At 50.5% G+C, this 23710-nt stretch overlaps 2 protein-coding genes across 2 annotated transcripts in view; one reads left to right on the forward strand and one right to left on the reverse strand.

Annotated features, from left to right (window-relative positions):
- The window catches only part of FRMPD1 (FERM and PDZ domain containing 1), a gene marked incomplete at both ends in the record, with an annotated part of 28293 nt that extends 14393 nt beyond the window's left edge, over positions 1-13900 (forward strand). Inside the window, 8 exons of the mRNA XM_082013353.1 lie at positions 1442-1561; positions 1873-2009; positions 3251-3377; positions 3771-3866; positions 5114-5296; positions 5740-5887; positions 6599-7414; positions 11559-13900. Coding sequence (XP_081869479.1) covers positions 1442-1561; positions 1873-2009; positions 3251-3377; positions 3771-3866; positions 5114-5296; positions 5740-5887; positions 6599-7414; positions 11559-13900 — 3969 coding nt within the window. The remainder of the gene's footprint in view (positions 1-1441; positions 1562-1872; positions 2010-3250; positions 3378-3770; positions 3867-5113; positions 5297-5739; positions 5888-6598; positions 7415-11558) is intronic.
- Positions 13901-16764: 2864 nt separating this feature from the next.
- TRMT10B (tRNA methyltransferase 10B) lies at positions 16765-22896 on the reverse strand (the record flags this gene model as incomplete). The annotated part of the gene is made up of 8 exons (XM_082013061.1): positions 16765-16871; positions 19191-19314; positions 19621-19688; positions 20547-20625; positions 21438-21590; positions 22254-22378; positions 22503-22611; positions 22747-22896. 8 exons carry the CDS (start codon positions 22894-22896, stop codon positions 16765-16767), a joined length of 915 nt encoding a protein of 304 aa, XP_081869187.1.
- Positions 22897-23710: the final 814 nt, after the last annotated feature.

Here is a 23710-nt window from a genome sequence, read left to right on the forward strand (position 1 = left end):
AGCAACTGGGGATGAGCATGCTTCATGCCACCTGTCAGATAGGCCCATCTACAGAGGACTATTTGAGACAGTTTTAAAATAGCTGGGTACCAGCTATTTACAGCTCCCTAGGTAATCAAAGAGTTAACCCAGCCGGTTGCTACTTTGATTAAATTCTAAATCAAAAGTTTGTGTCCTGCAAACATGAGGTTAGCTCTGTTAGTAATTCTGTGGCTCTGCTTGTAATTCTGGGCTAATCTAATTTGTGAGAGTGTGCGTACTTGGGAGTCTCATCTCCATGCTGTTGACTTTGTTGGCCGGTGATCCACTGTGATGCATAGAGGTTCGATATCTAGCACTGTCCAGCCACTGAGCACATGTGCCTGAGAATTTCTGGTTTGTTTCAGCTGGCAAGCCCGTATGGGATTTGCCCAGGAGAAAATATGCTAATGTATAACCTAGGGGTCTTAACATTGTATTGACATTATGGTGATGATCCAAGTGTCTGTTTAGGGCTGCTGTATCTTATGACTGATCTTAAAAGCAGAGATGCCCCTTGCTCTGTCATTGTCAAATGGCCTTGAAGCCTCTGTCCTGGTTATATTTCAGTATAACCATTGTATATATACATTGCATATATATATGAGATCAATGGATATTTAATGAAGTTTTGCTGTCAAAGAACTTCCAAGCTACCACAGGGAGAAGCAAAAACCAGAAAAAGTATTGAAGATAAAATTAACAAACACTAGCAATGTGTCCTTGTATTTGCTAAGGATAATGCCTAATCATCAGCCATCCCACTTGCCAGTAGCTTTAAATGATTTCTGTGAGTTCACACCCTCTACTCTGCTCTGAGGAGAGTGCACCTGCAGTACTGTGTCCAGCTCTGGAGGCCTCAGCACAGGAGAGACATGGACCTGTTGGAGAGGGTCCAGAGAAGGGCCACAAAAATGATCAGAGGGATGGAACAGCTCTGCTGTGAGGACAGGCTGGGATACTTGGGGTTGTTCAGCCTGGAGAAAAGGTGGCTCTGGGGACCACCTTACTGTGGCCTTCAAGTCCTTCAAGGGGCCTTATAAGAAAGATGGGGACAGACTTTTTAGCAGGGCCTGTAGTGATAGGAGAAGGGGTAATGGTTTTAAATTAAAAGAGAGTAGATTCAGGCTAGATATAAGGAAGAAATTTTTCCCAGTGAGGGTGGTGAAACACTTGCAGATGTTGCCCACAGAGGCTGTGGATGCCCCATCCCTGGAAACATTCCAGGTCAGGTTGGATGGGGCTCTGAGCAACCTGATCTAGTTGAAAATGTCTCTGCTTATTGCAGAGGTTTGGACTAGATGACCTTTAAACGTCTCTTCCAACCCAGATATTCTGTGGTACAAGCCAGAGGCTTACTATGTATTTGTGAAGGGAGGGACTACATAAGTAGTTGTGGCATGATGCTGTTTGTCTGTTGCAGGTGGTCCAAAAAAGAGAATCTCATGGCTACCGTTGCCTCTTCAGAGTTTGCTTTGTCCCCAAGGATCCCTTAGACCTCCTGCAGGAAGACCCAATTGCCTTCGAATATCTCTACCTGCAGGTGAAAATTGAGGCATTCCATGCTTCAGGATCTCTTCTTATCCAGTTCTCATTTCTGCTTTAAACCAAAGCATACTTCAGGCCAGTTCAGTTATATGAATGTGAAATGTGGAGCACTTAAGAAGAGAGTATTTGGATTCAACTTACCTTAAATTCTTGAATCAACTTATATGCTTGGCTTTTTAACAGAATGAGATTGAAATGAGCTGAATGGTTCCCTTTATGTGATGCACAAGTAGTCATATCAGAGGTCTTACCCTGACGACTTCTTGAGCTCCCATCATCATGCTAACTCAGCTCTGTTTGTTCCAGAGCTGCAGCGATGTGCTTCAGGAAAGATTTGCTGTGGAAATGAAAGGCAGTGTGGCATTACGTCTGGCTGCTCTGCACATACAGGAGAGGATCTGTGCTTGTGCTCAGCCACAGAAAGTATCCCTGAAATACATTGAGTAAGTTCCAAAATTCTGTGTTATGTTGTGACAAAGCCTGGCAAAAGAAAGAGCCAAGTAAAAGTGGTGTCAGCTCTGTTTGCCCAGTGTTTAGCTCTGGATAGAAGACTGACCCAAAGAGATTACAGCCTCTTAGTTGTGCCAGTCATTTTAGGGCAAGGTGGCTTCACAAGTCTCCCTGTCTTTAACCTGCTGATCTGCTTGAATAATATGGACAGTATGACATGTGGGGATGTCCCTAAGTAGAGGGAGGCTCTGATCTATGTCTAGAGCAGGGACATGAAATTGCAAATCTCTCACGTAGTTACTGTTACCTGGGCTGCTCCTGCCAGTATAGTAAGATTTGCATGCTATAGTTAAGAGAGAGGATAGTCATCAACTTTGCACAGCCAATACTTTACATCTCTTCATCCACCAAAATTATATCAGAAATATCTAATTTCAGTATAAGTGATAGGTGCTGTGGAGTAATGGGATCATGAAAAAAATACCAAAAATTGCTTTCACAAGCAGCAGGTGTGCTGTGCTGCATGTCAGTGCTGTTAGATCACATTTGCCCTAAAGAACAACCTTGCTTTAAGAACTTGTGATAGGCCAATCATTAAATAACAGATATTTGTGTGGTAACTGCACCATTAGGACTCTGCCAGCCCATGCAAAGCCACTGATTCCTTGCATACAGCCAGACATACCCAACCACATGCAGTTAGTGGAGAATAAGAATTGACTACAGACAACTGCAGCATTCTTAGTTCCTGGATATTTAATGCTTGGGCTAAATAAACTCTTCAGCAGAACAGATGGCCCACATTTTTGTGTCTAGGGAACTGGAGATGTTAAAATGTAATAATCTTGTAACCAAAGTAAAGTGAATGTAAAGACAGAATCTTCGTCCTCTAGGTGGCAAGGACAGATTGGGTCCATTGTGGTGACTAGGATTGTAGATTGTCTCGTGTATAACCATGTAAAAACGGGCATTCTACATGAAAATGCGTGTTCCTGCAACCCTGTCTCCTAACTCAGTAGCAGATGCACATAGAAGTGAATTCAAATGAGGCAGTAATGTTGCATGAGCTGTCCGGACGTGTTACAGCACACTGAGGCTCAGTGCATCCTGGACTCTGGTGTGGTGCCTTTGTGCTCTTCTCTGCCTCTGGCCAGCTGCCCTTCTGCACTTTCCTGTGTTGCTGGGGGACAGCACAGCTGGGACCCTCTTTGCTCCCTTCCACTCTTTCTGGCAGGAGGGATTGGGGAATTGAAAACTTCATCTCACCAACTTTGCTTCAAAACATGAGAGGGAAGGATATTAAGAAAGCCATCAGCTACCACATGAAGCGGAACCAGGTGCTACTGGACCCTCGGCAGAAGGTAGTGTGTATCCCTGTGTTCAAGGTGCCTCCCAGGATGGTGGTATTATCTCTCACAGCCAAAAAGGCAGTGTCTTCCCTCCATAGGTCTCATCTCTATGGGACCACTTGGGGCTTTTCTCCTGTCTTTTCCTCTTGTAACTTCGTCTGCTGCACACCCACCCCAAATTCCCTGCATAGTGTGTTCTGCAGTTTGCTTGTGGAGTTGCCAGATGGCAAATATGTTAATGCAGGATGGTCCTGTAACAGATCTATTGCCTATCCAGACCAAGCTAGATGTGTTGGTCAAATACTAGGTCCTGTATGAATAGAACATCTTTTAGCCTGCAGGCTACCTGTCAAACTTGTTGTCTGTCACGTTTCTAAACAGTATTTCTTCTCTTGCAAAACAAAGCACATGCTCGCAGCAGTCCAAGTGCGCCTGAGCTACCTGCAAATACTGGGAGACCTGAAGATGTACAATGGAAAGATCTTTAATGCCACCCTGATGGTACGAGTGCTGTTTATTTATGTAATTGGCTTTTGGCATAGTGTCTTACTGCCTTGCTTTGTGCGTCTCTTCTGGCAGTGTACTTGGACAATAACTGCAAAGATAGGGCACAAGAAGCAGTTTTAACCCTTTTTCTTCACCAGTGGGTAAGATCATGTCTTAACCAAAGCAAGCCCTATCTCAAGCAGAAATTTTTAAATATTTTTCTAAAGTGATTGTTGACATGAGACTAGCAACCTTTTACTGAGTCTCCTTCCCCGTCTTTGCTTTGATACCGGTAGAAAATGTAACATTAGCTCTGGTGATGCTGTTTCAGCCAGCTCCACTCATACCACTTTTCTCTGTCCTGGGACATCATAATAAATCTTGGTAAGGAACTCTGCTAGGGTAACTCAGCATAGTTCCATTGAAGGGAATAACATATCAGCCTCCACAATAATTATGCATATTTTTTCTAATTGAAAGTTGTAATTTTTGCTTTTCAGCTGAGCTCTGTGTAGATTTAATATGTCGTAAAGTACTTAAGAGATCTGGGGAGGTTTCAAAAACTCTTGAAATTGGCCACACTTAAACTTTACTGTAAAAAAGAACACTTTTTTTCACAAGAGGTTTCTTGGATTTTTTTTTGGCTGTCCCCACTTGGATCTGTACTGAACTGTGGACCTCAAGCTGTTTTGTACAGAGCGCTGAGCAGTGTAGGTAGATCTGCACCACAGGAGGACCTTATTGATGGGTTGCAGTAATGCCTAGGTTTACACTTGTGTGCAACGTGAAATATTTCTGCCAGATTATATAGGCGTTCGTTCATTTTTTTAAGTGTCTGATCCTAACAGAAAGTGTTGACATTTCTTCCAAAACTAAAAATGCCTTCCTGAAGCTTCTAGCCAGCACCAGTAGGTCTTGCTAGGTCCATCTGGCGCAGCATGCCAGGTGAAACTTCTGATAGCAACATGCTGCTGACCACCTCTTTGGATCTGCTAGATAGCTGGTGAATCTCTGGGGTCACCTGCCTTGGGGGCAGCAGGAAACTGGCGGTCCCCAAGCCAGAGAAGAAAACAGCCAGGAGCAGGTGGCCTGACAGCCTGTAAGTAATGAAGGGCTCCCTTTGCAGCTGGTTATAGCCCAGCTGTAGAGTCCAGTGTTAAAAGATATGATACAAGATCGCATGGCTGAGTAGTCCCTGCCCAGCCCAGGTGAATGGATTCCTGCTCAGATCTTGGCTACAGATTTAACCTCTCCTCCTACAGCTACAGGACAGAGAATCGTACGTTGCCTTGCTGGTGGGTGCCAAGTACGGGGTGAGCCAGATTATCAATAATAAGCTCAACATCATAACAAGTCTGGCAGAATTTGCAAACATTAGCAGGGTGGAGCTTACAGCGGAGTCTGAAAAAGTGAGCATGGTGAAAATCTACCTGCAGGATCTGAAGGTAAGTGGTGCTTTCATGATGGCCATCCTGTGGCTGTGTCAGGGACAGGGAACAAGGTGGGGGGTTATTCACACCATCTATTCTTTTCAAAATCTGACATTTAGCTGATGGTGTCATCAGTACAGAAGGTTTAGAATAGACTCAGAAGGGAAGGCTCATAGGAAGAATATAAAATGACTTAATAAAAGTGATTCTTCCTGCTGTCCTCCATCAGTGAGACACAGCAAAGAAACAAAATGCAAGAAAAACAATTTATGTTATTTTTCTGTGCCTCATGCAAAAACAGAGTGCTCTGCAATGATGGTGTTATGGGAGAGACAAATGTCTTTTCAGTGTGCAGCATGTTCCTGCAGATTGTGGCACAAGGAACATTTGTCTATTCTAACATTTTTTACTGTTTTCTCCCCTCTGCTGCCTGCCCCCCTCTGCCCCCCTCAAAAAAGCTGCTGACTCTGCTGCTGGAATCAAACAGTGCAAAAGATCTTGTCTGCCTCATCATTGGCTATTACAGACTGTTCGTGGATGCAAATGTCTCCATATTTACCTGGGGAGAGAAAAAACAGCAACTGCACCGTGTCTCAGCTGAAGAAGGTTTAAAAAAAAACAGCAATTTTTTTTCCAAAGAATGGGGACAAAGTGGGTGGAGAAAGTTCCTCCAGCATTAGAGGTGTTATTCCCTCCTAGGAATACCATCATTGTTAAACAGTAGCCCAGGGGTGTGCAGTGGCATCTGCAAATTATTAAGACTGTCAGCCTTGGTGCAGGCAGTGCCAAGTTTCCATCAACCCCAGGCATGTGGGGCAGGGGAGAAGCAGCACTAATTGTCAACTTTTCCCCATAAGTGAAAACTGATTGCCTGTCATTGAAATGGCAAACCTGTCACTGAGTACTTGTGCTCTTTTACCCACCTCCTGAAAATTGTCCCCTCTGCTGACATACCTCAGCCAGGAGAGAGAGGATCTGTTTGCCATGCTCTCCTGTCCTTCGTCAGGATAACTCCAGCCTCATAGGGGTTGCAGACTGAGGCTTTAGGCAACGAGTTACCTGGCTGCTGTTCCGCAGCTCCCTCTGGTACTGCTCTGCAGTAAAACCAGGCAAAGCAGGCAAGAGGAACCAAACCTTCACTGACAGGTTATGGCCCTGCAGGTCAGATTGCATCTTCACCTTGTTTGCTGATGAACAAGTGAGGGCAGAGCTCTCTGGGCTTTGAGTCCATGCTGTGCAGACAAGTTCTTAACCCTTGTCTGGATGTTCCTCCTTGCCACTGCGAAGGACAGGCTGATAGATCTGTTTAAATCCCAGGGTATGAATCTCGAACCTGCAGTGACTCTGAAGACTCCTGGGAGCTGGATTCCTCCTCAGACCATTGCTTGGACACTCCTCTAGCATACAGCAGCACCCATCCTGTATGCAACAAGGAGGAGCTGGGAGAGCTCCTCAGCCTGAAGAAGGACAGTATGAAGCCCCGAACTGGAGGGAGTGACCAATGCAATGGGGGTGACAATGCAACAGACAGCACATCTGAGGCTTCAGATTCAGCCAACACCGAGAGCCGAGGGTTTAAGACAAGTGGCTCCAGTGACTCTATGGATGCACTGGAGGAAGATGAGTTGGAAGCTTGCTCCTCTTCTAGGCCAGATTTCTTCCGCTTCTACACACCAACAGTGCAGGAGATGAGCAGCTCAGCCAAGAGCTTCTTCCCCATTCATGCTGCAGGAGGCTCCAGCAGGGCAGAAACCAGAGACTACTTCTGCTTCTTGCAGGTACCACATGCAGAGGAGCCTGGGTGTGAAGACAACCCCTCAGAGCAGAGAGGGGAGGACAGTGGTGTGTCTGTGCTGGAGACCAAGCTGTCTGAGAGAAACACCATGAGCTATTACAGCCTGTGCTACAGCATATCCTCTGCAGGCAGCGTGGAGAAGAGCAACACCAGTTGCAGCCCTCAGAGAAGTCCTTGGAAAGATGGGTATGCCCAGGCAGAGACACCACATGGAGCAGAGCAGACAGCAGAGACGAATGACATCATTTTGGAGCCGCCCCCAGGCTTCGGTGATACCAGCTCGGAGGAGGAATTCTATGATGCTGCAGACAGGCTCAGCCCTCCGGATGCTCTGACAGGTAAACCCTCACCCACTTGCTGCAGATCAGATTCCTTCTACTCTCTGGGCTAGAGTGTTGCCTGTTTCTCATGTCAGTCTTCCTGGAGGAATCATCTTTCAGCTCTTCATAGTTTCCCCAAGATTTTGAAGGACCTTTGAACACCCATTCTTCATAAGCCACTCTTCAGCAGAAATACAGTGGATGTGCACACAGGGGTCAAGCTGCAACTTTGCAGGGAGATTTGTCATCACATCCAAGCATTGGATCCCAGAAAATGTCAGTTTTCAAGTGAGTTTGTCATTCTGGAAAGTCCCCAGGTTTCTGCAGGGGTTCCAGAATACTGATGTATGTCTCTGCCTGAGCCTGAAGCCAACATGTTGCATGAGTAAGTTCTGTTCATCCTTCTATGTAGGTTCAATCTTGGTGATGAAAAGAGTGATGAGTCCCAGAAATGAAACATAGGGAAGTTGTGTGTCCTTGCAGTGACAGGGAGCTTTATGGTAAATACTCCCACTGTCAGGCAGTACCTTTGCACTGCTGTCTTTCTTCAAGCTGAGGAGAGCTAAAAGCTGTAAAACATTACTGTTCCATGCACACCAAGATCAAAAATAACTTTCAGGTCAGGGGCATGTTATTAACTGAGTCAAGGAGTCCTGTGGCTAAGCAGCTCCTTGGTAGCTGTGTTTTCTCAAAAAGGGGATGATTCTTGTTTGTGAAATAATCTGCTCTTTCAACATTAACTGAACTTCTTAAGAATTTGGTTTTTGTAGTTATAACAATTTTGGCTTTTGCATTCATGCACGGTAACAATACCATGTTCAGGCGCAAAACTGTAATCTCTGGAAATTCTTAAGAGAAATTCCCAGCCTTGATATTTAAATGATAATGTTTCTATTCAACATTAATAAATCTACAGCTAAAGGCAGTGCTTTCTGTAGCTGCTGCTTATATCACCAGATTTAGCTTAAGAATTATAGCTGTATCTGAAGTCAGATCAAGTGACTCCAGGTGAGTCAGGTGAGTGACAGGGAGAGACTATCCAGCGCTTTTGATTACTAATCCTGGACTTCAGTCTTTGTAGACACAGGCCAAGACTCTTTATTTTAATTGACATAGCTGATTCCAAGTAGGTGCTTGATCTTAACAGCCCAGCTGAACACCAATGCACGCAGCATGGGCAACAAACAGGAGGAGCTGGAAACCACAGTGCTGCTAGAAAGCTATGACCTAGTTGCCATTGCTGAAAGTTGGTGGCACGAATCACATGACTGGAGTGCAGCTATCGATGGCTGCGGGCTGTTCGGAAGGGACAGGTGAGGAAGGAAGGGTGGAGGCGTTGCCCTCGACAACAAGAAATGGATAGAGTGCAAAGAGCTGCCTCTGAAGAACAGCCATGAGCAGGTTGAAAGCTTACGGGTAAAAATCAGGGACCAAGGCAGCAAAGGGAACCTTGTGGTTGGTGTCTACTACAGGCTGCCCAACCAAGGGCGGTCTATTGATGAAGCCTTCTCACGCCAGCTACAGGAGGCATCATGCTTGCTGGCTCTCGTCCTGCTGGGGGACTTCAACCACCCTGACGTCTGCTGGAAAAGTAGCATGGCAAGCGGTAGGCAATCCAGGAGACTCCTGGAGTACATGGAGGGTAACTTCCCGTGCCAGGTAATAGCCCTATCAGAGGAAATGCCATACTCGACCTGTTGGTCACCAGTGCATGTGAGCTAATTGGCAGCATCAAGATTGGAGGCAGCGTGGCTGCAGTGATCATGCACTGGTGGAGTTTGCAGTCCTGAGGGATATGGGGCAGGCGAAGAGTAAAGTCAGGACCTTGAACTTTAGGAGAGCAAAATTCCAGCTCTTCAGGGAACTAGTCAATGGGGCCCCCTGGGAAACTGCCCTCAGGGACAAGGGAGCAGAACAGAGCTCGCAGATCTTTAAGGACGCTTTCCAGACAGTGCAAGAGCTCTCGATCCTCAGGTGTAAGGAATCAGGAAAAGAAGACATGAGACCAGCATAAGTGGAGACCTGCTGGGCAAACTAAAGGGCAAGAAGGAACTGCACAGGCAGTGGAAGCAGGGACAGGGATCCTGGGATGAGTACAGGGATGCTGCCCAGTTGTGCAGGGATGCGGTCAGGAGGGCCAAGGCACAGCTGGAGATGAACTTGGCAAGGGATGCAAAGAATAATCAGAAGGGCTTCTATAGGTATGTTAACCAGAAAAGGAAGGTCAAAGAAAGCATACCCCCAGCTCCCTTGATGAGAAAGGCTGGCAAACTGGTAACAATGGATGAGGAGAAGGCTAAGGTACTCAACTTCTTTACCTCAGCCTTCACTGTCAGTGTCTCGAGTGGATAGACTATAAGACAGCAACTGGAGAAGCAAAGTCCTCCCCACTGTAGAAGAAGATCAGGTTCATGACCATCTGAGGAACCTGGACATACATAAGTTTATAGGACATGACAAGGTGGATACCAGAGTCCTGAGGGAATCGGCTGATGTAGTTACCAAGCCACTCTCCACGATATTGGAAAAGTCATGGCAGTCAGGTGAAGTCCCTGGAGACTGGAAAAAGGGAAACATTGCACCCATTTTTTAAAAAGGTAGCAAGGATGAACTTGGGAGCTATTGACCTGTGAGCCTCACCTCTGTCCCTGGGAATATCCTGGAGCAGATCCTCCTAGAAGCTACGCTAAGGCACATGGAGGGCAGGGAGGTGATTTGAGACAGCCATAGCATGGCTTTACCAAGGGCAAGACCTGCCTGACCAACATAGTAGCCTTCTATGATGGAGTGAGCACATCAGTGGACAAGGGAAGAGCTACCACTGTCATCTATCTGAACGTCTGTAAGACTTTTGACAGGGTCTCCCACAACATCCTTCTCTCTAAATTGGAGAGAGAGGGATTGGATGGGTGGACTGTTAGGTGGATGAGGAATTCATTGGATGGTTGCATCCAGAGGATAGTGGTCAATGGCTCAATGTCCAGATGGAGATCAGTGGTGAGCGGTGTCCCTCAGGAGTCTCTCCTGGGACAAGTACTCTTTAATATCTTCATCAGTGTCAGAGACAGTGGGATTGAGGGCACCCTCAGCAAGTTTGCAGACAACACCAAGCTGAGTGCTGCAGTCGACATGCCTGAGGGACGGGATGCCATCCAGAGGGATCTGGACAAGCTGGAGGAATGGGCCCATGTGAATCTCATGAGGTTCACCAAGGCCAAGTGCAGGATCCTGCAACTGGGTCGGGGCAGCCCCTGGTATCAATACAGGCTGAGGGATGAAGGGATGGAGAGCAGCCCCATGGAGAAGGACTTGGGGGTCCTGGTGGGTGAAAAGCTGGACATGAGCTGTCAATGTGCGCTTGTAGCCCAGAAAGCCAGCCATGTCCTGGGCTTCCCCCAAAGCCGCGTGGCCAGCAGGGTGAGGGAGGGGATTCTGCTCTTCTGCCCCACTCTGGGGAGACCCCCCTGCAGTACTGCATCCAGCTCTGAAGCCCTCAGCACAGGAGAGACATGGACCTGCTGGAGCGGGGCCAGAGGAGGCCCTAGCAATGCTCCGAGGGCTGGAACAGCTCCGCTGGGAGGACAGGCTGGGAGAGCTGGGGGGGCTCAGCCTGGAGAAGAGAAGGCTCCGGGGAGACCTTCTTGCAGCCTTCCAGTCCTTCAAGGGGCCTTATAAGAAAGATGGGGACAGAATTTTTAGCAGGGCCTGCAACGATAGGAGAAGGGGTAATGGTTTTAAACTAAAAGAAGGTAGATTCAGGCTAGATCTAAGGAAGAAATCTTTCCCAATGAGGGTGGTGAAACACTGGCGCAAGTTGCCCAGAGAGATGGTAGATGCCCCATCCCTGGAAACATTCCAGGTCAGGTTGGACAGGACTCTGAGCAACCTGATCTAGTTGAAGATGTCCCTTCTTATTGCAGGGGAGTTGAACTAGATGATCTTTAAAGGTCCCTTCCAACCTGAAGATTCTATGATTCTTTGATTGTGTGATAACATAAGAGACAGTTTCCTTTGGCATTTGGGAGCCAGGCTTTGCTGCCAAACATTTATGTCTGCAATTTCAGGACCTGTGTTAAGAGCTTTTTGGCCCACTGCATGGATGCATGCATATTCTGCTGCTTCGGGCTATTTACTGACTTCGTGTTTTTTTTCTTGCCAGCAGGCTACAATATGATGGTCTGGGACGGTACAGACAACTCATCGTGCATCCTAAAGAAACCACGGTGCTACAGCTTGGGGGAAAACCTGATGACAAGACAGACAGCAAGGGAGAAACACAGAAAGGAGAAGGAGCTGACATATGCCAAGAGCCTGAGGAAGAGGAGATCTTTCCTGAAAACTGATTATACCTCACAGGTCACTTTCCCCTTGGCTTTGCCAGGCTCTCTGCAGAGCTGCTGCTCTTGGCCACCACCTGCACCACTCCTTGCTCAGCCCCCCACTCCATCCTCCTCAGCGAACGTCAAGAAGAACGTAGAACTGGCACTTCCGGCTGCCACCCAGGTGCAGAGAGACACTGCTAGCACAAACTCATCCTCTGATCTGATGGAAATGGAGCCTGACGCCATGGAAACAAAATCAGTGACTGACTCAGTGGTTTCTTCCATTTCAGCTGTTCGCCTGCAGGGTGACCAGCACAGGGAGGAGAGTGCGGGCGTTGCCATACATGTGGATGGTGGCCTCCAACCTGCACATTCTGCACATCCACCTCTTCTGTCCCTGGAGGAAGCTGTGCCTCTTCATGGGGGACAAAGCAGAGCTTCCCAGGAAACTTCCTCCATGAAGACAAACACGGCGTGGCCGAGTGAGGAGAGTTCTGTGGCCAGCAGCAGCTGGCTGGCCCAAGTGGCACAGGAGGAAGTGGGTGAGGCAAAGGCAGCCCAGCACAAGGCTAGCAATGTACCTCCATTCCTGGGCCAAGAGGTGACCTGCTGCACTAATGAACACACACTGCCACCATCAGCTCCTGGCCCCAGTGTGGCGTCTCCCCATGAGGTGGCCCAGGACCAGGAACTGCTCCGCACTGCTAGCAGGCAAGCAGCATGTGAGGAGCTTGTCTCAGCTCCCTGTGAAGAAAGAAAAGCTAATTATGACAGCTGTGCTGAAAACAGCAGTGACAGTGCCTTGTCACAGGCAAAAAGCAGACAACTGATAAACAAGGAGGTCTTACGGAAAGTGCGCAATAAAAATCACATGGGTTTTCCAGATGCAACTCAGCTCTTAACAGGTTGCAGCAGCACTTCAGGGGTTATAACTCGCCTCTCCTGGCTCTCATTTGGGATGAGAACAGACCTCATATCACCCAGTCCATCTCAGGAAAGGGTAGATATCCCACTAGAGCTTTTGGCCTCTGAGACCAGTGGGTGCCCAGGGGCTGATGCTGTCAAATGGGAGATGCAAACGTCCCCAGCTGGACCATTGTTGGAGAAGGAGTTGGTAAGCAGCCAAGGGCTGGATGAAGGAGAGCCCAGAAAAGATGCAGGAAATGTGGCTCACAAACAGCCATGGCCTGTTCAGGCGACGCTTCCCAGGGAACAGGCTACTGAGGTGGGGAAAGACTCTTCTCTGACTCCATCTTTAGGGCTTTCCATCTCCTCAGGCTCAATTCCCTTGGGCTCATTGGGGAAAAGAGCAGGAGACTGTGGGGCTTCAAAACACTCCTTCCTCTGCTTTAACCACAAGAAGGATGAGCAGACCCCTTCTGACCCCATCATGACCAGGTCCTTGGGTTTTTCCACAATGAAGAAGATATCTCCACCACAACTTGGGATGGAAAAGTGCAGCTGTCGGCTGTCCTATATCAGCTGCTTCCACAGGCCTGATGATAAGGGGGAATGCGAAACCACCATCCCCATGTGCAGCACCTTCCTGGGCCCCCTCACCACCCCACCATCTGGCAGCCGCAGTTTTCCTGGGACCCCTGTGGGCAGTTACCCAGTCTCCACTGCTAGGAATGTAGCATGGTGGGACCCTCATGTCCAAGCCCTCAGCCAGCTGAAGGACCAGGCACAGATGAGCCCTGCAGATTTCTCCTGCTTCCTAGGCTACACCACAGAGCTTCAGGAGGTTGTGGGGAAGCTCTCTGGGAACGAAGCAACCCACCTGCAAGATCAGTGCGCAGAGCTGGGTGCTGAGAGCAAGGGTGCCCTTGGCTTAGCCTCCCAGGACCTGCTGTGCAGTTGCCAGGAGCTCCTGAAAACAGAGCAGCCCCTCAAAGAGCTGCAGGGTGCCCTGAGGGTGACATTCAAGCACCTGGTTCAGCTGGCAGTGGCCTGCTTCCAGGTGACACATTGCCAGCTGTGCAGGCAGAGGCAGCAGGAGCTCGGAGCTGCGCTCGTGGACGTGGTGGGCACCTACCAGCAGCTTGTGCAGGCTGTTCACCAGCAGCTTTGCAGACAAGGCTGCCCGGATTTGGGTGCCAAGCTCCTCGCCCGCCAACACACAGCCCTTACAGCTGCCATGTTTTGTCTTCTGCAGCAGTTCAGGGTACCCCAGTTGTTGTGATGGGGCTGTTTGGTGGCACATGGGTGCACTGGATGGGGAAGAGCCCAGACATATTCCCTCTGTCCACTACCAGGCTCTCTTCCACAGAATGTTTAGCCCCACAACTTGAGAATGGTCACAGAAGGACATGTCCATGCGTGTCGGCTTAGCTCCACCAACAGCCGCCCTGTCCAGGGGGTGGTCATGGGGCAGAGCATAGTTCCCTCCAGCCTAGCTTTGTGTAATTCTGTGTACACAATCCATATGTACTATGCAAACTCGTAGAGTACTTCAGTGGCTTGCATACCTTGCCTAGGGCTTGTCCGTCACCTTTCAAAGGCCTTGCAGGCAGCCAGTCTCAAGGTGTTGTCTTAGCTGCCTTCTCTTGCCTGTGGAGAAAGACAGGAGCCTTCTGGCCTGCCCTTCCCCTCACTCCTTACTCTCCAGGCAGACTCTGAAGTAGAGGGACATCAAATCCCACGTTGGCCTGACATGAAGAACCCAGCTGCTTTGTCCACCACCTGTGGCTGATGTGTATGGACTTATAATGCAAACTTCTTTGGGAACAAAGCTATGCTATATTTAACTGCTTTCCCTTGCAAGGGCTGAAGAGAGGGTTGTCCTAGGTAAGGGAGGCAACACCATATCCTGTTCTTCTGATCTGGTTTCTGTGTCAGCCAGCTCTTCTATTTATGTTTGCTGATGCTTGAGAAAGTCCCCGATGACATACACACACACACACACCCCGCCACTACTTACAGATCCATGTCTTCCAGAGGGAAGAAGTAAGCCCCAAGACTGAAATGCCACCTTCACAGCTGTGGAGATGACCCATTATGCTGGTCTCCCTAGGAGAGGGCAAGCCCCTTTTCCCAACTTCATCAGTAGCTTTCCTGTCATGTACAGTATATCCCTAACTACATATGAGCTGTTTGCCCCTTAAGGTCATCTAACTGTGCATCCCTAGTGAATCAGCACTCCAGTGCTGGAGGCATGACCTTGGCCCCCTCTGATGAGGAGGGCAGAGGCAGGTCCCAGACTGCTGGTGTCTTAACTTACTTAGGGGCTTATTTGGGAGCAGCTGGCTTTCTCTGAGGGATGCCTGCTGTCACTGCAGCAGGTCAGTTGCTGCAGCTAGGTGGGCTCAGGATGGGGGGGTCTGCATCAGGCAGCAGAGGAGCATGGGTGTACCACAGTAGGTGGCCAGCTCTGCCCATGCACACCACAGCTCCCCAAACACCAGGACTGCGTGAGGACAGGATTGTCCTGTGACTCTGTAACATCTGAGGGAGGCCACCCCATTTTTTGCTCATTCTTTAATGCTTCTGGAGGGAGTATAGGGCAAGCCCTTGCAGATGAATCCTGGTGTGGAAGAGGATGGCAGCTGGGGCTGAAGGGAGTGCTGCAGCACCCCAAAGAGACCACCCTAACCAAGCAGACTCTAACAGACAGGCAAGCAAACACCCAAAGGAATTCAGTAACCTTTAGCAGCCCTGCATCTGCTACCCTCACAGTGTGCCTGCAGGCAGCAAGCTAGCTAACGAAGGGCAGTCTGTTTTCCTGGCCACACAGTGATAGCATGGCCAGAGTACCTTCGGCTACTGGGGGCTGCACTGCCAGGTGGTTTGAATTAGTGTATGCTGCTGCCTAGCAAACTGGGGGGCCTCAGTTGCACTTACAGCCTCTTACACTGAAGTCCAAGTGCAGACCTCTAACTACACACCAAAAGCTGTTGAGCAGGGGGGCATGAAGATTAAGAACTGGAAGAGCCCATGGGATGCCAAAAGAGCCCATAGAGCAGAGCAAAGCAACAGGCACCGGCAAACACAAGTTCAGCCTATGTGGGGAGCAACACCCTGTGTCCACCAACAGCTTCTGCTGCAGCAGGCCCTACTGACACTCTCATGGACACAGAATTCCAGGGTTTGTAAAGGCTTTTGATGTGAAGCAGAAATTAAAACACATAAGCATGTGAGATAGTGATTTACCTTAGAAGACCTTCAAGACCCTCCTCTGGTGGTTAGACATAGTCATTGAGGGTGAGTGTTTTTTGGGTGTTTGGCGCTTTTTTAGCAACAATGGCTGAGGTAACATACCAACTGAGATGCATCAAAAATGCTTTCTGCTTTGGACATGGAATGTGGCACTGCTCTTTGGGCAGGGCACAGTCAAATCCCAGGTATGTTTTCACATTGGGTTTAGTGAACTTCACACATCAGTGTGTGATGATGATGCATGCATCAGTAACTGTCAGGATGCAATGGTAGTTTAAGAGTAAACATTTTATTTTAGATTAGATGCACAGTATTAGCTATAGGCTTCAACAACTCAGCAAGTCTTCAACTCAACTGGTTTAAAGTTGTTAGGACATGGCACACCTGGGAACTGCTTCTCCACTGGGGAATCACTTCCCATCTTGTGTCCCTCAACTGGAACAGCACTGTCCTTTTCCATGGGAAGCAATTTTTGTCATCAGTGAGCTTTGCAGTTCTAACCTCACCTTACTTACTGTTTAATCAAGATAATAGAAACACCTTTATGTCTCCTCCCTGTCCCAGAACAAGTGTAGATGCAAGAGTCAGAAACACTCTAACAAGCATCTGCAAAGAAGCAAAACTGAATTCTTGTCACTTTTTAGTTGTTCATAGGGCTCCATTGGCTCATTTCCTGTTCAAGGAGAAAAGTAATTTCCAGCATTGTGCTGCTGAGATAGGATGTGTCACTTGCGACAAGTTCCTTAAATGATTTAAACAGAGCTGTTTTCTCTATGCACATTCATGCTGGTGCCTCTGCTTGAAATTCGGAGTTTGCCTCTCTTTGCACAGCTCCTTAACATCACAAAATAAAGAGTTTTCTTGTGCATTGTCATGCTGAGGTATTTCCACTTATTTCACTGCATCTGGTAGCATATAGCCTTTTCCAGAAGAAACTCCAGCTTTCAAGGCTGCTGGCCAGCTTCGGGTCTCATAGTAAGTTGTTAAGACATCAAAGACTGTCAAGAACAGAGAGATGTACCATGCTGTGATACTCGTATCAATAGCAAGCTCTGTAATACACACCCCACTGGCTGCAAAATGTCAGGAAATGAATAGCAGCTGATGCCAGAGAAGGTTAGCATGGGGTTTGCATTCCCTCTCGTTTAAAAATCTGATGAACAAGTGTTTGAGGCAACTCATCTAGGAGCAGACAACTATTTTGAAGATGACTTTGGGGAGCTCTGGCTAGGAAAAGCAGAGGCTGTCAACTAAAGCAAGGTGCCCCAGTCACCATTTTGACTAACCTGTACTGCCTGTCTGTGCTGCTGCTGCTATGACCCCTGCCATGGTGGGTCATACGTACTGTGCTTCTACCATCACTTCTCAGATGTTCCACATCAGGGCTGCCTTGGGACATGCAGTGGTCTCTGGAAGCTAGGCTTGGTGCGCTGCAGAGCCCTCCACCACCTCCACTGATTTGTGCCGATGGAAATGGCAACAAAGTCCTCATGCCAGAGGTAAGAACTTACTAGAACTGCCCTAGGACATGAGCCTCTCTGTAGTCCGCAGCAGAGGGGTGTTCATATTACCAAGCCACAGACTGCCAGCCAAGGTGGAGAAGCATGGGCACATCCACTGATGCGACCAGGTGGCCCAGCCCATGATCATGACAGCCATGATGTGGCCATCACAGTGGTACAGCACATGAACAGCCCACCCTGGTGTTGTGAGCCTTGCCTTGACTGAGCCTGACAGAGGCCTGACAACTTCTGTCCTTCTCCTTTGCCTGGGACCTTGTGTGACTTGTAGGAACAGCAGTCTCCTCACATCACAGAATCACAGAATCACTAGGTTGGCAAGGACCTTCAAGATCATCAAGTCCAACCATTAATCCAGCGCCACCATGTTCCCTAAACCATGTCCTGAAGTGCCACATCCACACGTTTTTTGAACACTTCCAGAGATGACGACTCCACCACCTCCCTAGGCAACCTGTTCCAATGCCTGACCACCCTCTCGGTGAAGAAATTTTTCCTAATATCCAATCTAAACCTCCCCTGGCGCAACTCGAGGCCGTTTCCTCTTGTCCTATCACTAGTTACTTGGGAGAAGAGGCCAACACTCTCGTCGCCACAACCTCCTCTCACGTAGTTGTAGAGAGCGATAAGGTGTCCCCTCAGCCTCATCTTCTCCAGACTCAACAACCCCAGTTCCCTCAGCTGCTCCTCGTAAGACTTGTGCTCCATACCCCTCACCCCCTTCGTTGCCCTTCTCTGGACACACTCCAGAACCTCAACGTCCTTCTTGTAGTGAGGGGCCCAAAACCGAACACAGTATTCAAGCTGTGACCTCACCAGTGCCAAGTACAGGGGCACGACCCCTACCCTGCTCCTGCTGGCCACACTATTCCTGATACAGGCCAGGATGCTGGTGGCCCTCTTGGCCACCTGGGCACACTGCTGGCTCATGTTCAGCCGGCTGCCAAGCAGCACGCCCAGGTCCCTTTCCGCTGGGCAGCTCTCCAGCCACTCCTGCCCAAGCCTGTAGCGTTGCATGGGGTTGTTGTGACCCAAGTGCAGGACCCGGCACTTGGCCTTATTAAACCTCATACAGTTGACCTCTGCCCATCGATCCAGCCTGTCCAGATCCCTCTGCAGAGCCCTCCTACCCTTCAGCAGATCAACACTCCCACCCAACTTGGTGTCATCTGCAAAATTACTGAGGGAGCACTGGATTCCCTCATCTAGATCATCTATAAAGATATTGAACCAGACCGGCCCCAGAACCGAGCCCTGGGGAACACCGCTTGTGACCAGCCGCCAGCCGGATTTAACGCCGTTCACCACAACTCTCTGGGCTCATCCAGCCAGCCAGTTCCTCACCCAGCGAAGAGTAAACCTGTCTAAGCCACAAGCCGCCAGTTTCTCCAGGAGAATGCTGTGGGAGATGCTGTCAAAGGCTTTACTAAAGTCCAGGGAGACAACATCCACAGCCTTTCCCTCATCCACTAGGCGAGTCACCTGGTCATAGAAGGAGATCAGGTTGGTTCAGCAGGACCTGGCTTTCATGAACCCATGCTAACTCTCCACACTGTTTACTGCTTTACACAAAGCAAGAGAGATGCAAGTCCTGCTCCTCTGAGAACAGGCTGATATGGAGAAGCACACAAGACCTTAAAATGGGGCAGCAGAGATGAAACATGATACGAGAAACCTCTGCTCACAGTGTTTCCCTTATTACTCAGCACTGGGCCTCCATTTTGAAAACTCTGCTGCTTGACTGCTTCCTGCCTCTTCCAGCCCAGGCAAGTGACAGGACATGGCTCAGCCTCTCACCTTGATTAATTGCCAGTGTCTCCGAGTGGTAGTTCTTGCTGTTAACAGTTTTCACCATGTACTCACGAATAGGGAGGCGGGCTGTTTGCAAGGACTGCTCTTGTGCCCTTTGCAGAGTCAGCTTCTGCAAGAGAAACAGTAACAAGGTGCCCAATGTGCACAAACTTGCACATGCATAGCATGCACATTATTTTGGTACAAGCAACTACAAAGCTGAAAACTGTTACGGAGCTCATTTCACCCAGACTGCTGCAGTTTCTCTCAGCCTGGTGCTGGATCCAGGCAGAACCTTGAGGAAAAATAGACGGTGGCACAACAGTGATGTCTCAAATCAAGGCAGCAGCAGCACTGGATGCCATCAATGGGATATCTGCTTGTATGAGAGAATGGTGCGGATGGCACCGTCAGGTTCCAACAGACTACTACCCACCTTGTGAATACTTTCATCCACCAGGCCTCCAAGGACGTATACTTTATTTGGATCAATATCTTCAAGGACTAGAAACAAGATAAGCACTTGCTCACCACCATACAACAGTAAAATCCTGCACAACAGCATTCCCCAAGCAAGACCCCACTTCCATGAGAAAGCTGTGGCCAGAGTCACCTTCACCCTGGAGCCTCAGATTATGAAGGAGGCTGAGGTTTCAGAGACCTAAGTGTCTGCCTGAACCCACAGGCAGACTGAAAGGGGGAGATCAGATGTAGGCTGAAAGCATGGAGTGCCAGAGATACAGAGATACATTGCTCCCTTTAACTGTTGTCTGTTCTGAGATGTGGCTCATCTGATCAGTCTGATCCCAGTCTGCCCCGCAGATGCCTCCCCACTGTCAAGATCATCTGCTAAAACCTTCCACTACCCTTACCAGAATCTTTATTATAGTAAGGCACTTTTGTAAGACAAGAAAGGGATCTAGGACCCCAGGAACATGTGGCCAGTTAGAAATCGAAGAGAAGAAAATAAACACAGTAGCAAATTAAGCAATAAAGGGAACGTTGTATCTCCTGCATTATTTCAGAGAAAGGGTAATTTAGACTGTATTCAAAACTGACACAGTATCTCCACTTTACCATGTCATAGTATTACAAACTACAGGGAGTCTACATAAAGATTTTAAATTAAGACTGCTGCAGATCACACAGAGCCCTGACTTTAAATGTCATTCCCTGTCAAAACAGATTGAGATACAAATAGCTTTAGCATCGGACCTTAGTACACAGTATATCTCATGCAATTTCAGACAGTGAATGCTCGGAATTGAATCACCTGAAGTATGAAATAGTATCAAAAACAAAAGCTTAAAAATCAACCTTTTGCCCTAGTTCCCCAGTGCCTAAAGCAAGTGAAGTATTTACCATTCTCAGAGTCAGGAGTGAGATAAACAATTACATCTAAAGGAAACAGGTCCAGGAAACTTTCTTCAGTTGTGTCCATCTGAAAAATAGAAGACAGGAAGAGAAGCAGCCCAATAGCCCAAATTCTATCTGCCACAGCAAAACCCACTCTCAGACACAGAAATCTATCAGAACTGACACTACTGCTTTAGGTGTTTACACTCCTATACATAGAGTGGGGTTTTTTTTTATTTGGAAAATGTTTCTCTATAGGCACATATACATATCTCAAAAATCTCATATCTCTATATACATATCTCAAAATCCATTAAATTCTCTTCTCATCAAAATCACTAGATGTTCTTTGAGGAAGAGAGATGAGTAATAATTACCCAATTTTAAATGAGATTCTAATTCTTGAGAGATTCAGGAATCTCTACTTCAGGTGGTTTTCTCCCCTCACTGCTAGGAGGTGCAGCCTCATATGCACGGTAGAACACACAGCGCGGTATCACTTCATAACCTGTACGTGTGGATCTCATGCTCAAGTCAGACCAAGCTGAGTATGAAAACTCAGGACAGGAATGCATGACCTGCCCAAAGCTGACCAAGTTTATGTGTCTGCCTGTCCCAGTATCACAAGTCTCTCTGCCAAAGTAGCGTCTGAAAAAGGAATTTTCCTCTTGCAGGCAGGAAGGACATGAGCTCTAACCGGAAGGCCTTGCACATTGCCTCATTATCTGTCAGTTATTGTCTCCTGCCAAAGAGCAAGAAGATCTGACCTTAACCACTGTTGCTGAACTGCATTCCCACTATCCAAGCCCACCTCAGCCTGTCTTGGGTCAACACTGAGGGCCAGCACTGTGGCTGTGGTGTGCTACGAGCCTTGAAAGCACTGTCAGAGACCCTTACCAAATAATTGGAGAAGCCGTCGTTCATGCGGAAACACTCCTCATAGATCAATGAGCCCACCACAAATTCCGTCAGACAGAGCCAAAACGGCTTCTCAGCCCGCCTGTTTGCCCCGTAGAGTCTCCTGATTTGCGAGGCAAGGCGGCTTGTTTCCTTCCAACAAATAACAAGCACAGTGACCCACAAGTCTAGGGACAGCGGCTAACATGGCTCCATTCGGGGCCTGCAGACATCCACCCCGCCTGTGTCACCGGCTGGCTGCTGAGGCTCTGGAAAGGCTGTTCCCAGGGACCACAGCTCAGCTGCCTCTGGGTCCCAAGGAAACCCAGTGAGCTGGGTGTGCAGCCAGCCAGTGCTGGAGACCAGGCAGCCACTGGCACACCCGGGGGGTGGAGGTACAAGCAGAGATGGGAGGGCCGGCATCCCCCCAGAGGCTGAGCTCAGAAGAGTTGCTCTGTGTGCACCCTCACACATCCTGGCTCTGGTTGAGCTGGACGGTTTCTTAGAGTTTCACAGCACAGCTAGAACAAGTAACCTGCCCCAGCCACCCCCTCTCCCTTGGTCCGGTTTCAGACGGCTCCCCTCAGCTCCTGCCCTGCAAACGGCACCTCCCAGAAACAGCACCGGGCAGGACACTTTCCAGAACAGAAGCAGAGGACAGATAGATGAGAAGAGCAGCCGCCAGCTAACGTTAAGGCTACGATGCGGCATGTCCCCAGGATCTCCGAGAAGTCTCCAGACCCCGGAGAGGGGCTGTGCCGGCAGGCAGCGGCAGCACCGGTGCAGAAGGGCGTTATCAGGGAGGGGCCCCCGTACCTTCTGCGTCATGCAGTCGGCCACGCCGAGGTCCACACAGAGCCGGGGCCCCGACAGCCTGGCCGCCAGAAGCCGTTCCTTCGCGAGGGCGGCCAGGGCCCTCCCGCCGTCCCGGCTGGCAGCCCCTGGGAAGCAGAAGAGAAAGGGGGCAGACCGGGCCCCGGCAGGGCCACGGGGCCTCGCCCGCTCCCAGCGGGCCCGCCCCCGGCCAGAAGCCCCTCAGCGGGGTCGCTCGGCTCCGCCCCTCACCTGGGCCCTCGCCCCGCCGGGCCCTACTCCTCTCCCGCTCCTGCCGGCGCTTCCACCTCTTCGCTGCCACGACCCGCTCCCAGCGCCTCCGCTTCCGCAGCACGTTCCTCTGTGGGAGCAGCGGGGCCTCAGGCCTGCGGGCCTCCCGCCGCCGAGCCCACGGAGCCACGCCGCCGACGGCAGCGCTGGGCTGGGCTAGGCCCGGCCCGCCTCAGCGCCTCCCGCCCCGGCCCATGGTACCTACCGAGCACCGCGCCGCGCCATCCTCCCGCGGCGCGCCGGGGCCGACAGCCGAGGGGTCGATCCGCAGCAGTCGGAGGGCCTCACAGGCTACCGCCGCCTCCCCCTCAGACTCCGCCGACAAGCTGCCGCCACCGGGCCCAGCGCCCGCCATGGGCGCCGCTGTCCCCTCCTAGGCGGGACCGGGGCGGACCCGGGGAGGGGCCTGGCACGGGAGGGGCGGAGCGACCTGGGGCGGGTGTCCCCGGCGGCACCGCAGGCACGCCTGGCTGGGGAGCGGCCGGCGGCGGGTTGTGGTTGGGGGACGGAGCCGGGGGAGAGAGGGTGGGGGGAGGGTAAAGCGAGCCGCTCAGCGCCGCGGCGCCCCTCGGGCTGCGCTCTGCGGAGGGGTGCAGCAGCGCCCGCGCCGGCCCGAAGGAGCATGTGCCAGCCGGGAAGCCGGGGAGCGCGCTTACGGGGGCAGAGCAGCGCTGCCTGCTGCCGCCCGCGGAAGGTGCTGCACCACGACCGGAAGAACCGTCCCGCGGCGGCGCGGACGGCCCGACGGCGGCTTCGCCGGGGCAGTAGTGCAGAGGGGTGGGGGGCTCGTGGCGGGCGGCCGTTCCACTCCTCCGCCTGCCCCCGCGCACGGGTCCGCAGGGCCTCGGGCGCCCGGAGCGACCCCGCGCTCGGCTCGCAAGGGGCGTCTCTCCGCCTCAGCGCCGTGGCGGTTTCGCAGAGTTGGGCGCACCGTGCGAGGCTGCGGACTTGCCGTTCCGGCACCCCAACTGCTAGCTGCATCCTCCGGCTGGTGAGGCCGGCAGCGCCCGACTGCAGCGGCGCGGCGGGGGAGGCAGCGCCCCTCCCGCCTGCGCCGGCCCCACCGCCCTTGCCCGGCGGCCCGCGAGGGGAGGACGGGCCATGAGCGGCTCCCTGCTGCGCGGCCTGCGGCTGCGCTCCGCCCGCCCGGCCGTGAGTAGGAGCTCGGT

This window comes from Phaethon aethereus (assembly GCF_964289735.1).
Source record: "Phaethon aethereus genome assembly, chromosome: Z".
Classification (NCBI taxonomy): Eukaryota; Metazoa; Chordata; class Aves; order Phaethontiformes; family Phaethontidae; genus Phaethon; species Phaethon aethereus.